This window comes from Crotalus tigris, unplaced genomic scaffold (assembly GCF_016545835.1).
Source record: "Crotalus tigris isolate CLP2741 ecotype Arizona unplaced genomic scaffold, ASM1654583v1 scf7180000024342.5246164, whole genome shotgun sequence".
Classification (NCBI taxonomy): Eukaryota; Metazoa; Chordata; class Lepidosauria; order Squamata; family Viperidae; genus Crotalus; species Crotalus tigris.
The window spans coordinates 755610-779094 of NW_024100512.1; the positions used below are offsets into that span (position 1 = coordinate 755610).

A 23485-nucleotide genomic window follows, 5' to 3' on the forward strand; every position below is an offset into this window, starting at 1 on the left:
TTTAAAGAAAACATCTTGGAAGAAAACAATGGAAACCTACTTTAGTAAATCTATCAAGAAAACGATAGGAGTCAAGCATGACTCAGGGGTACTGTTCTTTTCATCTGAATTGTTGACTGGGCATGTGCTTGTTTCAGAAGCACACAAGCAGCCATTCTCCACCCCCCTGCACTTCCAAAAGTCTACCAAGATTAATGATACTCCCAGTAGATGAACCTCAAAAGCTACAATATTCAGTAACTTTAGTTTTGCACCTCCACCATGAATGATCACAAGCAGTGCTTTTTTTCTAAAAAAAAAAAAAAAAGTGCCAGAACTCACACACATCATACAACCTGCCTTGCTTACCCTATAATGTTCCATCCCAAAAAGGTGCCGGAACTCCGTTCTGGGTGTTCTATGAGAAAAAAAGCCCTGATCACAAGTATTTCTTGATCTGTATGTGGGTAGTTTAAGCACGTCCTGGTGAAAAATGGTGTTTATGATAACAAAATATCTCCACAATGGTTTCTAAAATAATGATATGTGAAGTTGTATGGTTTCCATCCAAAGGCAGAGGCACAGCCAGAACCTCTTAGCTCATTAGCTTCGATTTAAAGTTGGGTGTTGTAATCCACACAATTCAGGTGTTTTGATCAGCAGGATTAAGTAGTGTTCAGGGAAGATCAAAATAAGGGAGTAGATTCTCTGTTCAGAGGCTCATACATGCAACAAAGTCTGCAGGACACATCAGCAATTTCAAATGTTTGTAATTGAAATGATACTATTTATTCACACTATTTTTTAATTAAGAGTGTAAAGAAATACACGCTCTGGATTACAGGGGTGATGATTCATAAGACAGCTTTCAAGTTATTCATAGTGTTTTTTCCTTCAGGCCTGATGGAATAGGAACAGTAACAGTAGAAGAAAAAGAGCGGTTTGAAGAAATCAAAGAGCGGCTGCGATTGTTATTGGAAAATCAAATCACGCATTTTAGGTAATAATGTCTATTTCAGTTTCCAAATCTGGAGTCATGTCCTCAAGTTTCCACCATTGGAGTTGTCATGGCTTGCTTAATGAATTAGTAGCAATTAGTTAAGAGTTGCAGCAGAATGCTTAATAGAAGAACTGCAATTGTAAGTTTAAAATTTATCATTATCCCAAGGTGATCCAGTTCCACTTAAATTTATTAATGGTTGAAATATATTGTTATGTGAGTAATATTCCATTTAGGAATGGAGGGCTTCCTAAAAAAGAGAGTCCTTAAGACTGTCTCTTCCTCCTTAAAGTCTCCTAACCTAAAGTTCTTCTTGGGAGGGTTTTGTGATCTTCTTGGATGTATCTTGAGAAGAGGGAATATAGAAGGAAGGGGAAATCTTGCTTTTTGAATCAGTAGATGACAGCCATTCCCTCAGAGGAAATAACCCAAATGTTTTTACTAGAACTTCAATCATCCCATCAGAGCCATCATCTTGACTTTTGTGATCATATCCATATACAGATACAGGTAGTCCTTGAAATATAACAGAGGTCTTCAAACTTGGTCCTTTTATGACTTGTGGACCAACTCCCAGAATTCCTCAGCCAGCGGGCCTGGCTGAGGAATTCTGGGAGTTGAAGCCCATAAGTCATAAAAGAGCCAAGTTTGAAGACCCCTGACCTATAACCATTCATATAGTGACTGTTCAAAGTTACAATGATGCTGGAAAAGGTGACTTATGTCTGGTCATCACACTTGTGACCATCACAGCATCCCCACAGTCATATGTCCAAAATGTGGGCAGTTGGCAACCAGCATGTATTTACAATGGTTGCAGCATCCTGGGGCCATATGATTACCTTCTTAGTTGGCTTCCAACAAGCAAAGTCAATGGGGAAGCTGGATTTGCTTAATGGCCGCCTAAGTCACTTAACAACTACAGTGATTCATTTAACAATTGAGGCAAAAAAGGTGGTAAAATCAGGCACAATTCATTTAGCAACCACTGTGCTTAGCAAAAGATATTCTGGTCCCAATTGCAGTCATAAGACTACCTATATTAATTAAAAGTGATGCTATGATGATGAGCAAGCTTTGGCTCACATTTTGTGTTTAAATCCAAAACAGCTGTTTTCTTTATCTAGGGACAGTGACTGGGACATGATGTGGTCATATTATACCATATTATTCTCTGTTGTTGTTTTTTTACTTCCTTTTGCCTATTTCCTTACTACTAGCAATTCTCTACTCTTTTTCCTCATGCCCTTTCCTCTCTTTGATTCAAGCATGGAGAAGCCCATTTTCTCTGAAACAGTCATGCAGTTACAGGACTAATAGGTATCCCTGCTCCTAACTCATCTTACATGTAGCAATGAGCCATGATACAAAATCCAGTTTCCAAAAGCAATCATCAAATTATTAATTTGAAGAAATCAAAAGAGATCTATACAAAATAGGAAAGCCGGTACAATTCTCTTGATTGGTATTCCCTCTGTTCTACTCTAAACATCATTTCCAGTTTGAAATCCTCAGTTGTCTCAGTTGCTTTCCTGATAGAACTCCAAGTATCATATCAAGAGAATATTTGTGAGTACAAAACATATACCCATCCCCCAGCTAATCTGGGAATTAATCAACATTGCTCACATTTATTGGAATGATAGTAGCACTCCACAGTCTCAACAAATAAAATTGTAATGGTATAAATTATATGTGAAGTAATGCTGGATCTAGCCATAACTCATTTCATGTGTTTAACCAAGATTTCAATTTATCTGAGCCTTACACATCTTTTTCATTTATTAAAAATTCTTGATTTTTTTAAAGCGTGCATTAACTTAAATGTTCAACTCGATTACTGTAGTTTCATTTAAGCCAGTGCTTATTGGCACAGGAATTCAAATGAAAGTAGGCAGGGAAAGTTACTCTTTTTGTCAAATTGATGTAAATATATAAAGTAATATGTAGTAAAAATATTTTTAAAAAACCATGTATTATTTCTAGGTATTGCTTCCCATTTGGCCGACCAGAAGGAGCTTTAAAAGCTACTTTATCACTCCTGGAACGGGTAAGCATAAGACCAATATCTCAGGGGCTGCCACAAAGAAGAGGGGGGTCAACCTATTCTCCAAAGCACCTGAAGGCAGGAAAGGAAGCAATGGATGGAAACTAATCAAAGAGAGAAGCAACCTAGAACTAAGAAGGAATTCTTAGTTAGAACAATTAATCAGTGGAACAACTTGCCTCCAGTAGTTGTGGATGCTCCACAACTGCAAGTTTTTAAGAAGAGACTGGACAACCATTTGTCTGAAATGGTACAGGGTTTCCTGCCTGAGCAGGGGGTTGGACTAGAAGACCTCCAAGGTCTCTTCCAACTCTCTATTATTTTGTTAAGATTATTGAAAGGCTAAGGCAGTGACTTAGTTTCCATATTTGGCCGTCTTCATCTAGTAGAATTTAAGTTGGTTTGGATTATATTGGGTTGAAGAGAGGAAGTTAATTTGCCTTTCCATCTTCTTGGAAACAATGATTGGGAGAAATATTTTTTCTCCTACTGTGCATAATTCTATTAATCCTACTTTCACCTTAGGCCTTGTATACACTAGTTTACATGGTTAGGCTGACTCAAGTTGTCCTTCCAGGAGTTATGGTCCTTCCATTAGCTCCGCAGTATCTGAAGTAATCAACCTATCCCTTCAATGAACCTTTGTATATAGAGATTGAGTTACGATAGTACATGGAACACTGAGCTACTTTTCTCTTAAATACAAAAGCCATTATTTCACTGTGGAGACTGAAGGCTACTTTGCTCAGCAATATACCAAGGAGAGAACAATTCTTTCCATCTACAGAAACCCATTCTAGAGGTTGAGGAGATCCTCCAAAGCTGATCTGAGGAGACTGGTGTTTGCACAAAAAGTCTTTGGCTTGCACAGCTATGGATTTCATTCAAATCATCAGTGTATGGAAATTACACTTGGAAGCTTGATATTCTAATTTATGGTTGCATATAATTAAAACATTCTATAAATCATACAAAATCAATCTGTACTCCTATCACATAATCTGTGGTCTTTTATCTTATGGAGCTGTGACTTCTTTACTGGTATATGTGTGTTAATGCCATATGCAGGGTGATTTCACAGTCATAAAATTCCTTGAAACTGTAAATATCAGAGACATTAGGTTTAAAAACCGTGCAATCCCATAGCATCTTAAGAGCTATATTATTTATTGTGGCTGAGTTTCATCAAGTGGTAAAATCAGATGATACTGCTCTATTGTGTTGCAGTAGAAGAAGATAATTAATTTCTAAATGAGGTCAAAAGTTGATTTTGGTAAAGACGAAAGAAAATTGTGACTTTGAGATGCCACGTAGACATTTTATAAAATGTATGTCTTATGTAAATTTGTTGCACATCCTTCATCATCTCATGCAGTGTTTCAAAATATAAATTAAAAAATCAGATTGTGGGCCTCAGAGACCAAGTCCGAAAGTTTCAAAGACCAATGGATAAGGCTACTGCTGTCTTCTTTTCTGGCCAGAAGAGGGAGACAAAGGGCATTGGGACGGTATATAAAATATATTTTACAAATAATAATAATTAAGAAGACATAATAAATCAATGCTTCCTTATATCAAGGTTTTGATGAAAGACATAGTTACTCCTGTCCCTCAAGAGGAGGTAAAAGCTGTCATCCGTAAATGCTTAGAACAAGCGGCATTGACTAACTATACTCGGCTATCAGAATATGCAAAAATTGAAGGTAAGGTAATTTAATTCTTAACTTCAATGTTAGCGTCCTCTTTCAAAGAAGATGATTTTTAAAAGCTGCATTAAAAACAAAGATTATCTGCATATATCATTCTCAGATAAGCAGACTTAAATAGATTTTTAAAACATAAAGCAAAATAGAGAATAGAATAATCTTGCGTAGGGCAGTAATCAAACTCCAGCATATATTTCTCTCCATCCCCCCCCCCCAAAAAAGAGAGTGGAATCAACATATCACTACTTGTGACAATGGGTTCGTTGGACAATTGAATGAGCAGAAACTCAGAAATGTTTGCATGGCACTCATTTCTTTAGAAGCTAATTAAAAATGTCTATTTTTCCCTGGATAATGTTTGCCACCTTCCCTTTTTGTATAGCAGCTCCTGTCAAGTCAGTTGGCCTTGTGCTGGCTTCAGATCTCATTCTTGTCACTCTAAATTTGCCGCAGCTGATATTGCTGACCTTTTACATTAGGAAAGAATAACAATTAGTGACCAAAGACACATGTAGCCATCAAAAAGACATTTTAAAACTTGCTTGAAGATACGCTTTTGGCAGGAATCTAATTATACATGCGAATAGATCTTTATGCATTCATCAACTTTCATTGTTACTCGGTTGTTGCTGAATAGTAATGTAAAACTCTGGTTAAATATCTTGCTGTGAAATGTGAAACTGGAATCATGCAATATGGATTGTGGTTTCTTGTCCTATATGAGCCGTGAAGCTTTACTGTGTTCACTTTGAGGAATAACACTAGCAGAATGAATATCACTGTTCAATTTCTTTCTTCTAGTCCTTGCTTGTCAGAAGGTCTGTTGTGATAAGTCACATATTTCCAGGGTCTGTACACTGATATACTTCCTCTCTCTTTCAATGTTTTTCCCCCCCATTGACAATGCAAATTGTGTACCAGTGGTAATGAATTCATTGTTATGCATCCAATGAGAAACACTTAAGAATTGGGCACTAAAAGGATGTTTATCAACTCTTGACTCGGTAATGAGCAGTGAAAATAGAGAAGGAAAGCAGGTCTCTTGAGTGCTGAGCTATCAAGCAATTTATCCAAGCTTTCTACTTCACGGGTTTTAATTGGTGAACTCTGTTACAAATTTCAATGTTTAAATCTGCTTCATGAAGACATGGGAGAACTCCAGTTGAAAAACAGCTTTGGGCTTGTTATTTTCCTTTTGAATAGACCCTGGGCTACCTAGGTCTCTGTATAACCCTCACTAACTTTGTCGGTAAGCTGTGCTCTCTTCTTTCAGATATATCTATGCAAAAACAAACTTTATGATCTGTAAGTAAAAATGCATTCATTTCCCAAAAACATAGAACAGTTAGCGTGTATTTTCCTTTTGTGCCTCAATTCTTCTTGATTGTGTTAATTCTCTGCCCTCTTTTTTTGGCACTGTGACTTTAGGTCTGGGAAACTTTGAAGCAACAAACTTTTTTTTTTAAGTTTTTTTCTCTCTCTCTCTCTCTTTCTCTCTCCTTTTTTTTTTTTTAAAAAAAAATCCAGCTGTTGTTTTCAGAGAAGTACTTCATCCCACACTACCTGCTCTCTTCTGCTTCTCCTTTTCTTTGTTTGTGGTTGGTTCAGCCACTTTTCTATGTTGCCTCTAGAAAAAGTGGTTGCATCAGTTTCAAAGCATGCTGGGATTGTTAATTCAAACAACCCAACATCAGCAAGTTGCATGCCTCAGGTTTTCTCTCATGAGCATAGTCCACTCACTAGGAGTTGCTTTTTTAAATTGTTTTTTAACTTTAAATACATATATATGTATATTTATATGCATATTGTGCAACCTGTTTCCTGAAAGGAGTCTAATCATTTGGAAATGAAATGCCTTATTCCATCTCAATATCTAGAATGCATTAAAATTAAGATAAGTAACGATAATCAGCAATGCTATTTGAGGCTATGTTTATGAAGAAATACCTGTGAAAACCTTAGATACTAAAGGCTAAACTCCTTAGTATCTCGGAGCCTTAAATCAACAGAATTCTATTTCCTTCTGTTTGTGATGTTCTGATCATTATATTCCTACCAAGAATTCAGAACAAACCTTTAGAATCATGGGCACAATCTCTTTTGTGACTCATGAGCATGCTGAATGGTTAATCCAGTAAACACCCAATTTTAAATCTCCTTTTTTATTTTAATTTTCTTTCCTGTATGTATCCCCAAATACTCTACAGCTACTTTCCTTTAAAGCTAACGTAAAGTTTTCCTCTGACCTATGACCTATAACCTCTTTACCTCTGACCTAAGCCTCTTGCATGCCCAAATCCTCTTTTATAGGGAAAAAGAGAGAAATGTATGAGCATCCTGTCTTCTGCTTGGCCTCTCAAGTGATGGATTTAACCATTCGTGAGTACCTTCCTTCCACCTCTCCATGCCACCTTCGCTCTTTTCCGTTGTCATTTCCTCCGTCCAATCCAGAGCCAAACCAACCCATTTTCCTCGCTTTGAGTCTTTTAGCATTGGCTTGTCTGTTGCTTCTGTCTGTGAAAGTCCCAGTGTGAGAGTCGAGTCACTTTTTAATCAGCCTAAAAACCAGGTTAGAAAAATTCAGCCGGTTTTCTTTTTTTGTTTGTTTGTTTGTGACAAACTCCAATTTGTCTGTAAGGTTTTTTTTTTTTTTCCTTTCTTTCTGTCTGTGACCTGAATGCATTTTTACTTTGCTTATGTGTAACCCCAGTTTGTAAACACTTGTCACTGGTACACAATCAAAAGGGAGTTACCGCACCGGGGAGCACGGAGTTACAGTTCAGCTACGAAACATTTCCCGAAAGTTTTTGCTTTCTAAAGTTTGTAACAACCTCTGCATAAAACCACCGAAAAACATCCTCGTTGGACATCAGCTCTTTCACGTCTCTTGTCTGTTATTTCTCAAGCAGAATGCTATTTAAGCTTCTTTCAATAGCAACCTTTGAATAGAGCATATTTTATGTATATTCATTTGCTGATCTAATTCGCAATATGTGTTTGCAGAGTGAAACCACTTCAACACCCATTTGTTTTTCTTTGCACAATGATTAAATTCCTTCTTGGCAAGACACATGGTATTATGATCTCCATGCTTTTAGGTGGGTGGGAGAGATTGGGCAACTTCTTTTCTTTATGAATGTCATATATCACACATAACTGGGGGCATTTTGATCCACTTGCTCATTAATTCTGCATATCTGTTCTTGTTTCTCTCTTTTCTCCTTGTTGCTTTCTCTCTCTTTTATATAGAGAATCAAAAGGATGCAGGTGAACATCTGTATATGCATTATAAATTGCTAGGATTGTTGAGTTATATATATATATATATCTTTGTTGAGTTATATATATATATCTTTGTTTTCTTTTCAAAGCTCCTTAAGATATGTGCTCCGTATAGAGAAACATTGGAGTTGCAGTAATCCTTAAGGAGTTAATTTGTGCTGTCTTACTTCATGTAACTAGTATTGTTCTTTTCCGCCAAGTAAATTTAAACAGAAATAACAATGCAATTTTCTTAGCAGTGAGGTGCAGTCTAACAAAGAAATTATTTGTTCACACACACACACACACACACACACACACACACACACACACGTACATATAGACAAACCCTAACGCACAAAGCCACTTACATTTTGATGCCCCAAAGTATTAACAATCTGGCTTTTTGTTCAAACCACTGTTCGATATATAAACTAATTCTCATTTTTGTTTTTCACATCTTCTGTTTTGGCCCCATTTGGGTAGAATGGTTTTCTTGTTAATGTGTAACTAACAATACAGAGAAATCATGTTTGTCATAATTTTTTTGTTTGTAATGTGGTGGTGTAATAAAGCAAGGAAACAGTTCAGATAAAAAAATTTTAATACTCCCTCAAATCTCTTAGACCTTTGTCATGAATTCTGTATGTAACTATCATTTTTTTGAACTGTCTTACAATCTTAACTGTTACTTTTAGCATCTCCTCTTAGCCTTTCTTTGTGTTTTCTTGGTTTTGAACTGTTTTGGCAGGAATCACTTTTTGAAAGAAAAATTAAACAGAATTTTGTGGCCAATTTTTCCTCAGGTCACATTTGAGGGAAATAGCTGCAACTTGTTTAGTATGAATTTTATTTTTAATTTCACAAGTATTCCCTGACACCACAACAAACAGTATCATACAAGGAGTACAGGGTCATTGAAATGAAGAGTAATATACCCCATTCAACTGAGCAATGCCTTATCCCTCTCAAAAGGCCATAACAATAAAAGCGCTCTGACTCGCCATTCTCATAAGCAATCACATTTTAAACAAGTGTCCACAGCTATGTGCAATTTATACTGTTAATATGTGTCAAGGAAAGAAAGTGCCAGGTGTTTGGCCGTCATCAATGTCTAGATGGAGACACTGCACATGATTAGTGGTGACCCCAACAGGATTAGACATCCTAACTTGTAAAAATGCCTCCATCTGATTAAATGTTGTTGGATTGGCACTGGATATGGATGCACATTGGCAAAAATAGTCAATTATGAAGAAATAGCCTTTACCCAGGCAAACGTAATGAAAAGACTAAAATAATGGTGCTGTTGCTGTGAATCGTAAACATGCCAAGAAACCTGAATATCCAGTCACTAGACTATTTTTATTTCTGAAAAAAAAAAATCACTGGATATGTCCACAGTGGTTCATATCAACAATGCTTGTGAGATTCATCTGTCTCTAGCATTTGGGTGTCTGTAATAATATATGGAAGCTGCATTACTCATCTGGATTACTAGTCTTGAGACATTAATAAAACATTATTTATTTGTCAGCATTATATTTAGTTTTCAGGGCTATTTGCAGGTTATGGTTAAAAAAGCCATTGCAGGCACCATCTTGATATTTTTGACCTTGCCCTGGGGTCACACCTGTTAGATTACTTTCTAGTCCAGAAGCCTCTTCACTGAAAACCTTTAAAAAGTTATAGAATTGGATCTAACATCAGGGAAGGCTGTGTGGATTTATAAAACTACATCCCTCATGCATTTATTTCCAACCTCTTTTTGTGGACATCATACAAACATATGAAGATTTCCATATGTTAGAACACTGTTCTAAATCTGGAGAATATTATTCATTTGCAGGGTTTTTTTTTCATTTCAATCATCTTTATGGGAGTTGTCATAAAATATTTCATGCCACTAAATAACATAGTGACTAAAATTCTAGAGTAATTTGAATTTTGATTATATTTCTTTCAAAAAAAAATACAAAGTTTCCTCCTGAAGTTTAACAGATTTTGAGAATGTACTTCTGGATTGATCAAAATTTGATATGAGTGATTTTATAGTGGTTTATACTAATTAGAATTTGTAAATTAGAGTACTTTTTGTTTGTAATTGTGAATGCGTACCCACTTCAAGTACTTGGTAACCGACCCACATTTACAATGTCCAGCAGACATATTTTACAATATTTTTGCTGAAAACCAGCATTTCCTCCCAGTTTTGGGGAAAACCAGTCCAAGGGGACCATTGATTTGCTTAATGACTGTTGGTTCATTGTGCATTCACTTAGCAAGCATGACATTTGCTTAACTTCTACCAGCAAAACAGGTCATTAAAAATGTCCAATTATGTGATGACCTGTTTTATGACTATCACCACTTTTGATCATGATGGACAAGCTTCATTATGATCATAACCCAAAGGCAGTGGTGGGATTCAGCTGGTTCGAATCAGTTTAGTAGAACCAGTAGTTAAATTTTGTTGAGTTTGGAGAATTGGCTGAACCCATGCTGTTCTGGAAGTCCATTCTAGGCCTCCCAGGCATTGATGTGCATTGATGTCACTTCCGGAAGTCCATTCTAGGCCTGATGGAGGCCTCCCAGGCCTAGAACGGCCCGCCAGAAGTGCATTGATGTCACTTCCAGAAGCCTGTTCTAGGCCTTGGAGGCCTGGAGGAGGCCTCTCAGGCCTAGAACAGCCCACAGGAAGTATGTTGATGTCACTTCCGGAAGTCCATTCTAGGCCTCGGAGGCCCAGGCCTGAATCCATGCAGAGAACTGGATGTTTAGGTATTTGAATCCCCCCACTGCCCAAAGGCTACCTGAAAAAAAGGATGCAACAGAAATCTAAAATGTAGTAAACCTCCACTAACTTGACCTGGGGCCATTTTTAAGTGGAGATATAACTGGTGTCATTCCTAACATCCTGTTCTACAGTCAGAAGAAAGGTACCACTGTGTTATAGAAACCATCAGCATTTCTCCAGTAATAAAGGAGCCAAGTTGTAGGCATAATCATAACAAGGATATTTTTAACTAAGTTTTGTATTTTGGAGTGTGGACTTCTGTATGAATTGAGGAAAAAGAGTCCGCTCTGGTAGCACAAATGCCATATATGCGTTAATTTATAATATAAAAGAGAAGCAGAGGCCAAGTTGTAAGGATAGCCATGTCAAGGGCAGTCCCAAATTTCAGTGATGCTATGGCATACTGAGAGTACAAAACTCCTGTGGGTTTCTCGAAGTGGGTTTCTCCTTCCTTAGCTCCAGCAGAAATCCACACCCAAAACACAAAACTGAAAAGAAATAAGAGTAGAGAAAGTGCCTGGCATGTTAAACTCTGCCAGTCACCTGGGGGGGGGGGAATCTCTACTAAAGGACAGTAATGAATAATGTTTAGCAAGTGAAATCAATGTCCCAGAGGTGTTGTCATTTCCTAATTGTCCTCCAGTGTGCCCTGAGTGGTCAGGATGCTAGCAGCTCATCAGTAATTCTTCAGGGTAAAATGTATGGATGGCTGGATAATTCTCAGAATTGGATGGCTCAGTGACAGGACTGGAAGTCAGGACAGCTCCATTCATTTCAACACCTCCTCATACCTTACAGGGCTGCAGATATGAACCCTCCCTCTGGACAGAGATTTCTGCAAAGCAGCCCTGACTTTTGCAATCACAGGGGACATGCTTGAAAACCCCCAGTAAACATCGCAGCAATTCAATTGACAGTTCCTCTATGGAGTTGCCTGTTCACATCTACCTCTGCAGAAGCACTACCCATTTCTCTTGTACGCCAGCCAGCCAGCCAACCAGCCCTGTGCTTTTTGAAGCTATTGACACTGAGGCCAACAGCTAATGTAAATCAGCCCTAGGAAGCTAGATCTGTTTAGAAACACATACACGCATAAATAAAAAGGCAAAGTTCTCCACTTTTTTTTTTATCAAAGCGAGTAAATTTATCTTCAAAGCAATAAGGATGGGCGTAAATTTGGACTTTCAATAATGTAGCAATTTGATGTTCTTCCTACTCCCCACTGCCTTTGTAACATAGCATGCAGCAATTATGTCTCCTGCCAGTGTTTGGCAGGAGATATCGCTATGCACTCACTGGCATCAGCAGGGAATCAGCAGGGGTATTTTAATGATTGTGGTGGTGCTTGGTGCAGACTGCAGGAAAAATGCACAGATCCTCCCATTTGCCTTCAAAAATACTTTTTTTGTTGCTGTATTCTACAAATTCAGTTAGAAAAAAATAACAACAGCCAAAAATGGATAGAAGTTGTCAATTTGTTGTCAACAGCTCAATCCAATCTACAAGTCACATGTTCTGTGTTTTAGGGGCAACTTGATAAGGCTAGCCACTGCAGCCATTTTGCTTTGGGGATGTTTTGTTTCTCAACACCCCCGTCTTCTTCATTCTCCTCTCTGGTTTTCTTGATGCACAAGACGTAGACAGTGGAAGTTGCCTAAAGACATCACAACGGAAGTTGAATTGAACCAGGCCCCCTGGATAGGTGTAGCACTGAAATGCCAAACAGCTTCAAAATTTATTTTCTGTCCAGGTTGCAACAGATGTCTGGCAGAAATGCACAGCTGCTGGCAAATTCAAATGCTAAAACATATTTAAAGATGGTGGCACAGTTCGATTGTAGTTGCACTCTTGGGCTTTGTGATTGTTCTCTGGTTTTGGCACCCTCGGAAAAATGTCTCTTTGTGGAATACCAATCACCTGGGACTCACTCAAAGAAATGCTCTCCTAAGAAGGATTCCATAGTTACTAATACACCAACTGAGGGTTCCATTTATGTGCACTGGAACCCTCAGTAGGTTTCAATATCCATAACTTGTTTGGGTGAGTGTGGGATGTGTATTGATAACAATTTTCACAAAGCTTGTGTTTCTAAAAAGGCATAGATCTTACCACAAAAGTCAAGGAGAATCACTCTTTCCAACCTGTCCTTTTCTTATCCATATTATACAGAAGGTGACTAGAGAGAGATTGTCCTCCATTTCTAGTTATACTCAGATTTTGGGTCAAGCCTGAGTCTTGAATAAGGAGAGACCGAGATAGACAAAAAGTATTCCTCTGCATACTTTTGCTTTGCAGCAGAGATAGCTGAATATTTCAACAGGGACATCTGTGGGAGGCACTCAAAAAAGTCAAGAGGGAAGTTGCAACTGTGCGGCCAAAGCTCCAGCCCTTTGTTACATACATCATTTTGTAGACATACAAAAGCATGAGGCCTTGGTCATGTGTTCATCTGCCATCTTGATCTTTTTAATCTCCTCCAGTAAATATCAGTAGTTCAAGGGGTGGGCAATTGGTCTCCTGTCCTTCAGGGGGAATTCAGCAGAAAGAGCAGAGCAAATGGTCCCTCCCTACCCTTAAAACTCTTTCAAAAGCTTACAAAATACCCTTAATTGTTTTTTTCAAGCCAATTTTAAAGTATTAATTAAGGTCTGGATTGACTTTCTAGATACTTTAGGTTGACTTGAATTGGAAAAACAATTCAAGGTGCTTAGGAAACTGAAAAATGAAATCATAAAAGCCCAATGGCCCACAATAGCACAGAGAAAGAAAAATAAGAGATCCCAAGTAAAATCAGCATTGTTGCATATAGAAAGCAATTACCAAATGCCAGCATGTTAAAAACAGATCATGCCAGACAAACTTTATTGCCTTCTTTGATAAAGTGAGTAAATTAGTCAGGGAAATGCTGTGGATATAGCATACTTAGACTTCAGTAAGGCATTGGTCAAAGTAGACCAAAACCTCCTTCTTGATAAGACAGAACAATGTAGCAAACAGCATCACCACCAGATGGATTCGCAGTTGGCTGTCCAACCATTGCAGTCCTCAATGGAACTACAACTATGTGGGGGGGAGGGTTGAAGCATGCAGTGGGCTACCACAAGGCTCTGTTCTGGGACCAGTGCTCTTCAGACATCTTCATCAATGATCTTGATGAGGGGATAAAAGGAGAGCTTGTTAAACTTGTTGACAACACCAGGTTGGGGAGAATTGCTACCACTTTGGAGGATTCAGAAGGATTCTAAAGATTCAGAAAGATGATGACAAATTTGAACACTGGGCCCTAGATAACAAGATGCAGTTTAGTGGTGAGAAAAGTAAGGGCCTGCACCTAGGGAGGAAACAATCAAATGCACAGATAGTGGATAGATAGTACTTGGATCAACAGTACTACCTGTGAGAGGGACCTCTGAGTATGAATCAGCAGTGTGCTGCAGCTGCCCCAAAAGCCAGAGCAGTTCCAGGTTGCATCAACAGAGGGATAGCATCAAGAGAAGTGATAGTACCACTTAATATGGCACTAGTGAGGCCACACTTTGAATATTGCATCCAATTCTGGTCACCACCAGTGGTGGGATTCAGCTGGTTTGCACCACTTCGGCAGAACCAGTAGCTAATTTTTTGTTGCCCAGGCCCAGAATGGACTTCCAGAAACTGCACCCAACTCTGGTTGTTCACATATTTGAATCCCACCACAGGTTACCACAATACAAAAAGGATGTTGAGACTCTAGAAAGAGTGCAGAGAAAAGCAACTAAGATGATAAGGGGTCTGCAGGATAAATCATACAAAGAAAGGTAAAGGGAACTAGGTATGTCTAACCTAATGAAGGAAAGAATTAGGGGTGACATAATAGCTGTCTTCTGGTACATGAGGGGCTGCCAGAGAGAGGTGGGGCAGAATCTTCCTGAAGGTGAGAACAAAATGGAACAATTTTCCTCCTTGAGTTGTGGGTTCTCCATTGCTGGAGGTTTTCAAGAAAGAATTGGAAGTCATCTGTCTGGGACGATTCAAGGTCTCCTGCCATGGGAGCAGGGGGTTGGATTAGAAGACCTCCAAGGTCTCTTCCAGCCCTGTAATTCTATGATTCCTATGACTTTCACTTCCATGTTCAAATGAAATGTTGCTATTGCAATTCAGTCAATTTGTCCAGGAAAAGAGTCTGCAAATACAGCGCTACTTGCCGACTCCTGAAGCAACAGGAAGTCTTCAACAAGAAGATAGAGTTTGGCCATTAATTTAGGTGAATTCCAAAGGAGATCATGGAGGATAAGAGTAGCTATTAGTCATGCTAGTATGCTCTTTCCAGGATTAGAGGCATTTTTCCTCTGAATAGCAGTTATTAGAAAATAACAGTGTGAGATGGGTTTTTGACCTGATTCAGCAGGGAGATTATGAGAGCAAAATGGAAACTGTGCTTTGTCATTGTTAAAAGGATTGTCAAAGAGCAGAGATCAGGTGCCCTGTTTCAGTGCTGTTTAAATCTGCAAACCTGTTTTTCTTATGATGACTTATAGAGACCAATGTAAAACTAGCAGTGGGCCGCTTAATTTTAATATTGCTTAGTGAACTTGGTCAACCTCCTTGCCAAATTTTGCAGATTCCAGAATGGCAGAATGGAGGAGATAGAAAACTTTTATCTCAACATGTTCTTTTCTTAGAAGTTATACAGATTACTAGATAGTTATGGCAGTCATCTATCCTATTTGATCATAATTAATATACTATAAAGTAGAAAAGACTACAACTCCCATTATATCAAATAAAGGCAGAATAAATGTGAACTGCCTTCTACAGCTAAAGGCCTACCTTGACCTATTTGATTCTGCAGCTTTTCATTTCTTCTTTTACTAAATGAAATGGAATGTTAGGAGGCCAGGGATGCTGGTTTATCAATCTTAGTTTCTTGTGAAATAGGTTTTAACAAACTTCCAGTTGCCTAGTCAAGCGTAGGAAAACTTTGCTAAATCAAGTTCCTGCTTATAACCTGGGTGTGCCTTTTGTTTTATGGCTCAAGCAATATTATGGAGAAGAAGCCCAAAAGACTGAATTGCTAAAGTTTTTATGGGGATTGTTTTGAAGTAGAAATAGTGTTTAACTTTTTCACTGTTCTTTCTTTAGTCAGTGAAAAATGAGATTTCCTTTATTTGGAATATAAGCTTATTTTTGCTGCAAAAAAAGAAGAAAAAATAGGTTAAGCTACAAAACCTGTCATTAACTTTAATGCATATGTTGCATAGAAAATATGTATTTGAAACGTTCATCACAATCTAAACACATGGGAATATTGAGACTTGAACGTTGTTCTGCAATAGAGGCATAATAGTTATCTTGAATAGTAGAGGTTGTCAGAATATTTGCAGCAATATCTGCACAAAGATATGCCCATAGGCATCCAAAGATTTACTCCCAGTTAAAGAATAACCTGAATTGGAAAACTAGAATCTGCTGTTTGTTTGTTCTTATAGTAGATGTGCCATTCAGTTGTTTGTTCATAGCTCCAAAGAGAATAAGTTGTATCTTTGTTTTGTGGTTCACTTACCTTTTTTATGAATATGCAGTGTACAGATTGCTTGTTGGAAGGCTTTGTTCTTAAGTAAATTGTCAGGGAACCCTACAGTTCTTTTAACCTCCAGAGCAATTGCTCCAGCCCAAGGGTAGGCAACCTTGGCTCTTTTATGACTCTTGGACTTCAACTCCCAGAATTCCTGAGTCATAAAAGAGCCAAGGTTGCCTAACCCTGCTCCAGCCGAATCATTCTAATCTGAACTTGATGAAAAGAATTCAAAAGAGTGGGTGACAACCTTCTCCTGCTCAAAAAGAAATTTGCCTCCATTGTACTCCAGAAAGCTCCCCCCACCACTAGTTTCATCTCTGTTTTACAATAGATTTTTCAGATGTTTACTCATTTGCAAATATGAACCTAAGAGAATGGTAAGGAAGGAGATAGAACGGTAGAATGACGCATTCTACCTTCAAAACCCTAATACCCTAAATAAATTTAAATAAAATAATATCTTGGAATAGAAAGGGCATCCTTGTTTATGTGGCAGTTTGAATAGGGGCTCAAAAATCTGCATTGTGCAGAGGATTTGCTCAGATATGTCACCACAATGGCAAGAATTGAACCTAAGACACAAGCATTACATGTTCCCCACATTATATCTTCGCCCTCCCCTTCCCAGAAAGTTCATTTAGTTTTCAATACTGCAAAAGAAATCCTGTAAATTCACCTTAGAAAAAGTAGTGTGATAAATCAATAAAATGAAAACAAGCATGATTAAAAGCATCCATTATCCAATCTCTAGTTACATGTTCCATTACATTTTGGTTGGCCAGCCAAGCTAAATTCAACTCGAAACATTTCAATTGTATGTCACAATGGGATTGGTAGTTAAATTAAAATAAGATTACAATCCAGAACACAGACATTGGATTTAAATGGAGTTTAAACTGGTGAAGTTTATTGGGATTCTTAATTAAGAATATTGGGATTTTTAATTAATTCTTAATTAAGAATCCCCAAAAAACGTAACTTCTTAACTTAAGAATTAATTAAGAATAGCATGGGAAAATGACATCCTGTCTTATATAGATAAGTATCTGTACCATCTTGAACTTGTATTCCCTTTATTCTTTTTATAACACTTAAAATTAATGCTTTTTAAAATAAATGACCAAACCTGGGTTTCTATTTCTTGGAAATGCAAGGAGGGAGGGAGGGAGGGAGGGAGGGAGGGAGAGAGAGAGAGAGAGAGAGAGAGAGAGAGAGAGAGAGAGAGAGAGAGAGAGAGAGAGAGAGAGACTTACTTCTGGAAGTAATTCATCCAGATAAATATGCCAAATCTTTAGAGACAGAATTGTTTAGAAAAGTGCTTTGGCTATTAAAATATTGAATTAAATATAACATAAAATATAGGACAAATACATTCATCATATAGAATGTTGTGTGTTAATACAGAAGAATATTTTACATATAGATATATATAGTATGTATATCGTAGAAATAAAGGATTCGCATTTTTAGCATAATTAGTCATCAGTATATATATATATATATATATATATATATATATATATATATATATATACTGATGCCTAATTATGCTAAAAATGCGAATCCTTTATATATATAAAATGCATATATTACATTATATACATATATAATATATATTATACATTATATACATATATATATAATATAAAATGCATATATTACATTATATACATATATAATATATATTATACATTATATATATATATATATATATATATATATATATATATATATATATATATATATATATATATATATATATATATCCCTTAGACTGATATCACAAACTATATGACAGATGGGTCAAGTCCTGATCTGTAGTATTCTAACATTTGGAATGGCAAAGTAACATATTTGATAGAACTGGCAAATTTTTATATATGATTCAACCCAGAGTATAAAAGACACTAGAATTCCAAGTAGAAAATAACAAGCTGGAAACTATCAGATACCACACATTTGGGAGGGGGGGAGTGAGAGATCTGAGTACATATTTAAATTGCACTAAGAATTTTTTAGCTTTGTCTTCAGCCCAAATTTGTGTTGTTATTTTAAAAAAAACTTGGTGTCTGCAAAATAATTTATTTGGGGAACTTCCTTCTTTTTTCAACTAATAATACTGACTATGTCTGGGAGCAATCTATAGAGAGAATATTTCTCCCTATATGGATGCAAAAGGCTGGCAATGCTATTTCACATTTGACACATGCAGATTTAAAAAAAAAACCTAATTGATTCTACTAAAATCTTGCTTTTTGCACTTGGCTACATGAAATAACAATTAGCATTCACACTGAATTTTAAGGATCTTAGATTGTGAACTCTCCTCGCATAGTGGAATCTGTCAACTTGAGATAAAAATGTTTGTTGTCATAATTGTGTAGTACTTGAGTTGACGATAAGCAAAACAGCAGCTCTTCCATGTGTACTTTTATCATTTTCTGCTTACTTTTCCTTCAAAGTTACCATCTTTTTTTGTCACTGTTTATGAAATCACGTGTGTCTTTATTTTTGCTGTCTTTCAACATCATTCGCAAACAGCTCGATCATCAGTGCCCAAAGCCCCAGTTGGGCCCACTCCATCTATTAATACACAAGCTAACATGATCAATCTGATGCTGAAAGGCATACCTAAGCAAGAATCAAGTACTGTAAAAAAATTCTTTTTTTTTAATTCAATGAACTGCTAGCTTAGTCATTTCCCATTTAATTTACCGTAGATTCTATGAAGCTAATTCCCACCATAAGCTTTTATCCAGAAATGGCTAGTGCAATGCTTTTAGAAATAGCTTTGGTTTCAAAATGTCTACATTTTCTGTCTAGCAATGTCTGACATAAGCAACATTTTCAAATATCAACGTCAGCACAAAATAACATTGTTGTTGCATAACATTTTGCATGAGACCTGTGAATTTGTATGATTTTAATGATGTATGAAGTTATTGAAAACTCTGTTGTTTCATTGAGCAGCGCTCCACTATTTTTATACAATGCAATAAATTGAAGGAGTCATCTCAAAAAAGTTATTAAAAAGAAAATCAAGTATGAGATGGATTTACATTTTACCTAGAGACAGAATCTTGCAAATCACTTGTTATAAAATATTTACTACATATTCCCTCCACAAGTTAAAGGGTGTCCAAAGTCTAGTAATTAGCATATCACAAATTGGGTAGCAAGCCAAAACGTATTGGAAGATTGTTGTCAGAACTGTTTCTTTCTTGCACCTTTCCTTTTTTTTATTTCTTCCTCATAGAAAAATGTTGTCTGTTGGAAAACTTGCACAATCTACATAATAAGAACAGAGTGCTTTTCATTTTCTCCTTGTTGGTTTTTTTAGAAGAGATGAAGGAAGGATTCACAAATGGACTATTGCTCTTGAATCAAATCTATGCAGGAAGAATGGTTAAATGCATTGATCCTTTTTAGTTGGATTCAGATAAAATCACTTGGATCTAATAAACTACCAATTGCTAGACAATTGTGATTCTGTGCTCTTTTGTCAAGTGCCTGAATTTGACATTTAAGTTGTGATTCAGTCAATCAGTTTCTGATTGACTAAGCCAGCAAACTTTGATTAATTTGGGTGCACATGATCAGTTCTTGGTTTCTTATTCTAATAAGCAGCAATTCTGCAATACTTTCTCAGCTTGGTTACAAGTCATGGAAGACTTCAATATGACATGAGGAAGGAGATATACAAGCAATCTCACATGTCTGAAATAGCTGAAGTGGACTGCTTTAACAAATTTCAACAATAGCAAAAATAATAATTTGTATTTATGAAGTATCTTTAACAGCTATATTACAATTCAAGGAAATGCAATAATTACAAACTTCCATTCAATAAAATTTTAAGGGCATATATAAAATAGGAATCAAACTAAGGAATTGACAACATTGCTAAGAATTAAACAGGTGAAAGAGACCACACAATCACCTACTAGTAAAAAAAAAGGGGGGGGGAGAAATCTGCAACCTTGACAATTTTAAGGCATGTGGACTTCAACTCCCAGAATTCCACTCCAATTCTGGGAGTTGAAGTCCACATGCCTTAAAATTGTCAAGGTTGAGAAACACTGTGTTAATGTCTTTTAAAGACCATGAAGTTTTCACAAAGGTCAAGGATAGGAGGAAGCTTATTACACAATCATATGGCCAGGTTCCTGAAAATCTAGAAGAGGGAGACAGAGACCTTGGAGTGGAATGTAGAATGAAAAGGTTGTCTGCTTACACTTTTCTTCTCTAAAAAAAGCCACATTGAATAAACAATTATATTTATTAAATATTAAACTTATATTTACATGTGACTTTAAGCAGAGCTCTTTTTTTTAGAAAACCAGAAAATTGAAATAGGACTCCCACGAATCTCCCTATGGACTAAACACACAATAAGAATTTAATGTTTAAAGGGTTAATATATTGAATATGGCATTGTGTTGTTTTAATATGGATATTGTTTTAATTTTTGATTGGGACTTGCCCAGAGTTTGATATAAGGTGGGCAACTATAAATATTTAAAAGAAGGAAGGAAGGAAGGAAGGAAGGAAGGAAGGAAGGAAGGAAGGAAGGAAGGAAGGAAGGAAGGAAGGAAGGAAGGAAGGAAGGAAAATAATATGATTCAGCTATCCCTAATGTATAATTGATCTGGCTTTTGGAGAATGTCAAAAAAAAACCACCCTCTGTTCTTTGGACTCTCATGAAAATATTCTGGACAATTGTACATGAACTAGGAAGGGATTTTTTTACATTACATGTAACAATACTTTTGTACACAGTCATGCCATATTCAAACATTATATCAAGATACAGGAACAACCATTTCAGTTAAATGATTTGGCTTAGATGTGGTTTGATTACGTGCCATCTGTCTGGTATCAGATTTAAGAGATTACATAGTTAGAAGGGTGATCTGTCCCAAACCGGACCCATTAAGTATTCTAATAATATACTATCACCATTGTAATTGAATCCATCTAACTTGTCGCTGGTCAGCATTTTCTCTTTTCCACCCCCTTTCCCAGCTCCTTAGATTTCTCAAAAATAAACATGAGAGACTTCTTCTGTTTTTGCCAGTCTAAAGTTCAAAGAATATAAATTCATTCATGCAAAATAGGGTGAGTTCATTTTAATCTGCCACTTCAACATTACTAATTCTTAGATTATTTTATACAATACACAAATTGTGAAAATTTCAAATCTAGAGCACAGATATATGTATGTATCAACTGTGAAATTAAATAGTCCTAATGTAGATACCAGAAAGATGCTGTCTCTAGGAAATTTCTCTACATTTCTCAGTTTCAAGTTAAATACTGGCTATCAGTACAAAGGAAAGCAATCTTTATATATCTTTTAAATTCAATGTTGGAGCGCTGTTTTCTTAATATAACAACAAATGTTGCTTCATAGTTTGCTCAGTACTAACTATATAGCATTTTAATCCTTGCATGATGTAGATTTCTTTCAGATTGCAATTATTACAATTTTTAATTAACTACCTAATTGATTGGCCTTATATTGAGCTTCTTCTGTCTCACTCCATTTTAATTCAAGTTCTTGTACTGCAGAAAATGTAGGTCGGTTAATTACGCCTGCCAAAAAGCTAGAAGATACAATTCGTTTGGCGGAATTGGTGATTGAAGTTCTGCAGCAAAATGAAGAACATCACGCAGAGGTGAGCAGCAGTCAGCTAAAATTTTCCAATCAAGAACTATTAAAGCAAGGGTGTACCTCTGCAAACTGCAGACATAATGCTTTATGTCCTAGGTGAATCTTAAGTAAGACAATCCATTCTCTCCCCAAAATATCTCTGAATTTCAATAAATACAACTTTGCGTGGAAATATATTTGAAAAATGTCATCAAGTAACAGGGGCACAATGCAAGCTCACTTTTTTTTGTGTGATTTTATGATTTTATCAAGAAAATTCCTCTTGTGTGGGTCCCTACAAAAACTGTGTTCCTGAGGACTGCTTCAATATCAACTTTCACAGAAGATGGCTAATGAAAACATTTGTGTAAATACGTTGTGCTAGAATGCAATGTCTTCTTGGTTTTATACAAAAGTCCCACAACCTTATTCTATGACGGAGATTGTCATCTTGAATAATCATCATTTCTAGATTCAGCTTTCCATGATAGTTGTATGCACTTATCCGTGACTGATAATGAGGCAGATTTGGGCCATGTGCTTTTAAGAGCTGAATAATTACAACATAAAAGATACCAAACCTCCAGATAGCTTGTATCTCGAAAAAGCTAAGCAAAGTCAGAAGTCCCAGAGCTGTAGGCTAGATCGGGAAGTTGAAAAAGAAAGAAGGCAGGGGTAAAATATGTCCATGTTGCTGCCAAAAGGTCTACATGGAAGTCATAGGAGTCAAGTTTGATATTTTTCTTTTAATTTCAGAGGGGATTTTGCAGGAGATGGTAAAGTCATATATTAAGATGTTAACATGTGAAAAGGGAAGTTAGAACCCGCCCAAAGAAATAAGGGAGCAAAGCATCAGAGAGCTACTACTTCAAGGCATCCCAAGGTGCTTTTCCAGAAGGTGACTGGACTTTCTTGGTTTTTGTTTCCCTTGAAAGCTTTTCACTTCTCATCCGAAATGAAGAAACTTCTTGGATGAGAAGCAAAACATTTTCAAGGAAAAAACAAAGGGAGCCCAGTTGCCTTTTGGAAAAGCACCTTTGGGACAATAATGACCTGGATGATTGAGAATCTCCACCTTGAACCACTTCTCTGCCTTCTCTAAGGAGATCATCACTAAAAGGTATAGAGGACAGTGAAAGCTTCAGGAAGACCATTTTAAAATCGCCCCAGCATCATGAAATTATTGTACAGATGAGGTGGAGTTCTGTGGATTGTACAGATGAGGTGGAGTTCTGTGGATTAATCTGAGTTTCAGAAACAGATAAGATTGTCACTTGCCTCATGAGGTAAATGCAAGAGAAATTTGATCTGTAGCTCTACTTGTACCCAGGAGCCCACAATACACCATAACTACAAACAACTATATTGAGAACCAATGTAATAGTTTTAATTCACGTTAGGCACAGTTCTTCCTCCATCACCTTTTCACTCTGATGAAGATTAGGGAGGTAAAATCATGGAAGAAAAGATGTTGTCCAGATCTGC

At 36.8% G+C, this 23485-nt stretch overlaps 1 protein-coding gene across 34 annotated transcripts in view; it reads left to right on the forward strand.

Moving 5' to 3' along the window:
- CADPS (calcium dependent secretion activator) overlaps positions 1 to 23485 on the forward strand; it is a 448877-nt gene that overhangs the window by 295715 nt on the left and 129677 nt on the right. For 9 of the 34 annotated variants that reach the window (XM_039326616.1, XM_039326619.1, XM_039326630.1 and 6 more), the window contains 7 exons: positions 878 to 979; positions 2966 to 3029; positions 4606 to 4729; positions 7043 to 7111; positions 7982 to 7999; positions 18889 to 18993; positions 21919 to 22025. In XM_039326616.1, coding sequence (XP_039182550.1) covers positions 878 to 979; positions 2966 to 3029; positions 4606 to 4729; positions 7043 to 7111; positions 7982 to 7999; positions 18889 to 18993; positions 21919 to 22025 — 589 coding nt within the window. The remainder of the gene's footprint in view (positions 1 to 877; positions 980 to 2965; positions 3030 to 4605; positions 4730 to 7042; positions 7112 to 7981; positions 8000 to 18888; positions 18994 to 21918; positions 22026 to 23485) is intronic. The other 25 variants (XM_039326646.1, XM_039326642.1, XM_039326649.1 and 22 more) reach the window with 6 other exon arrangements.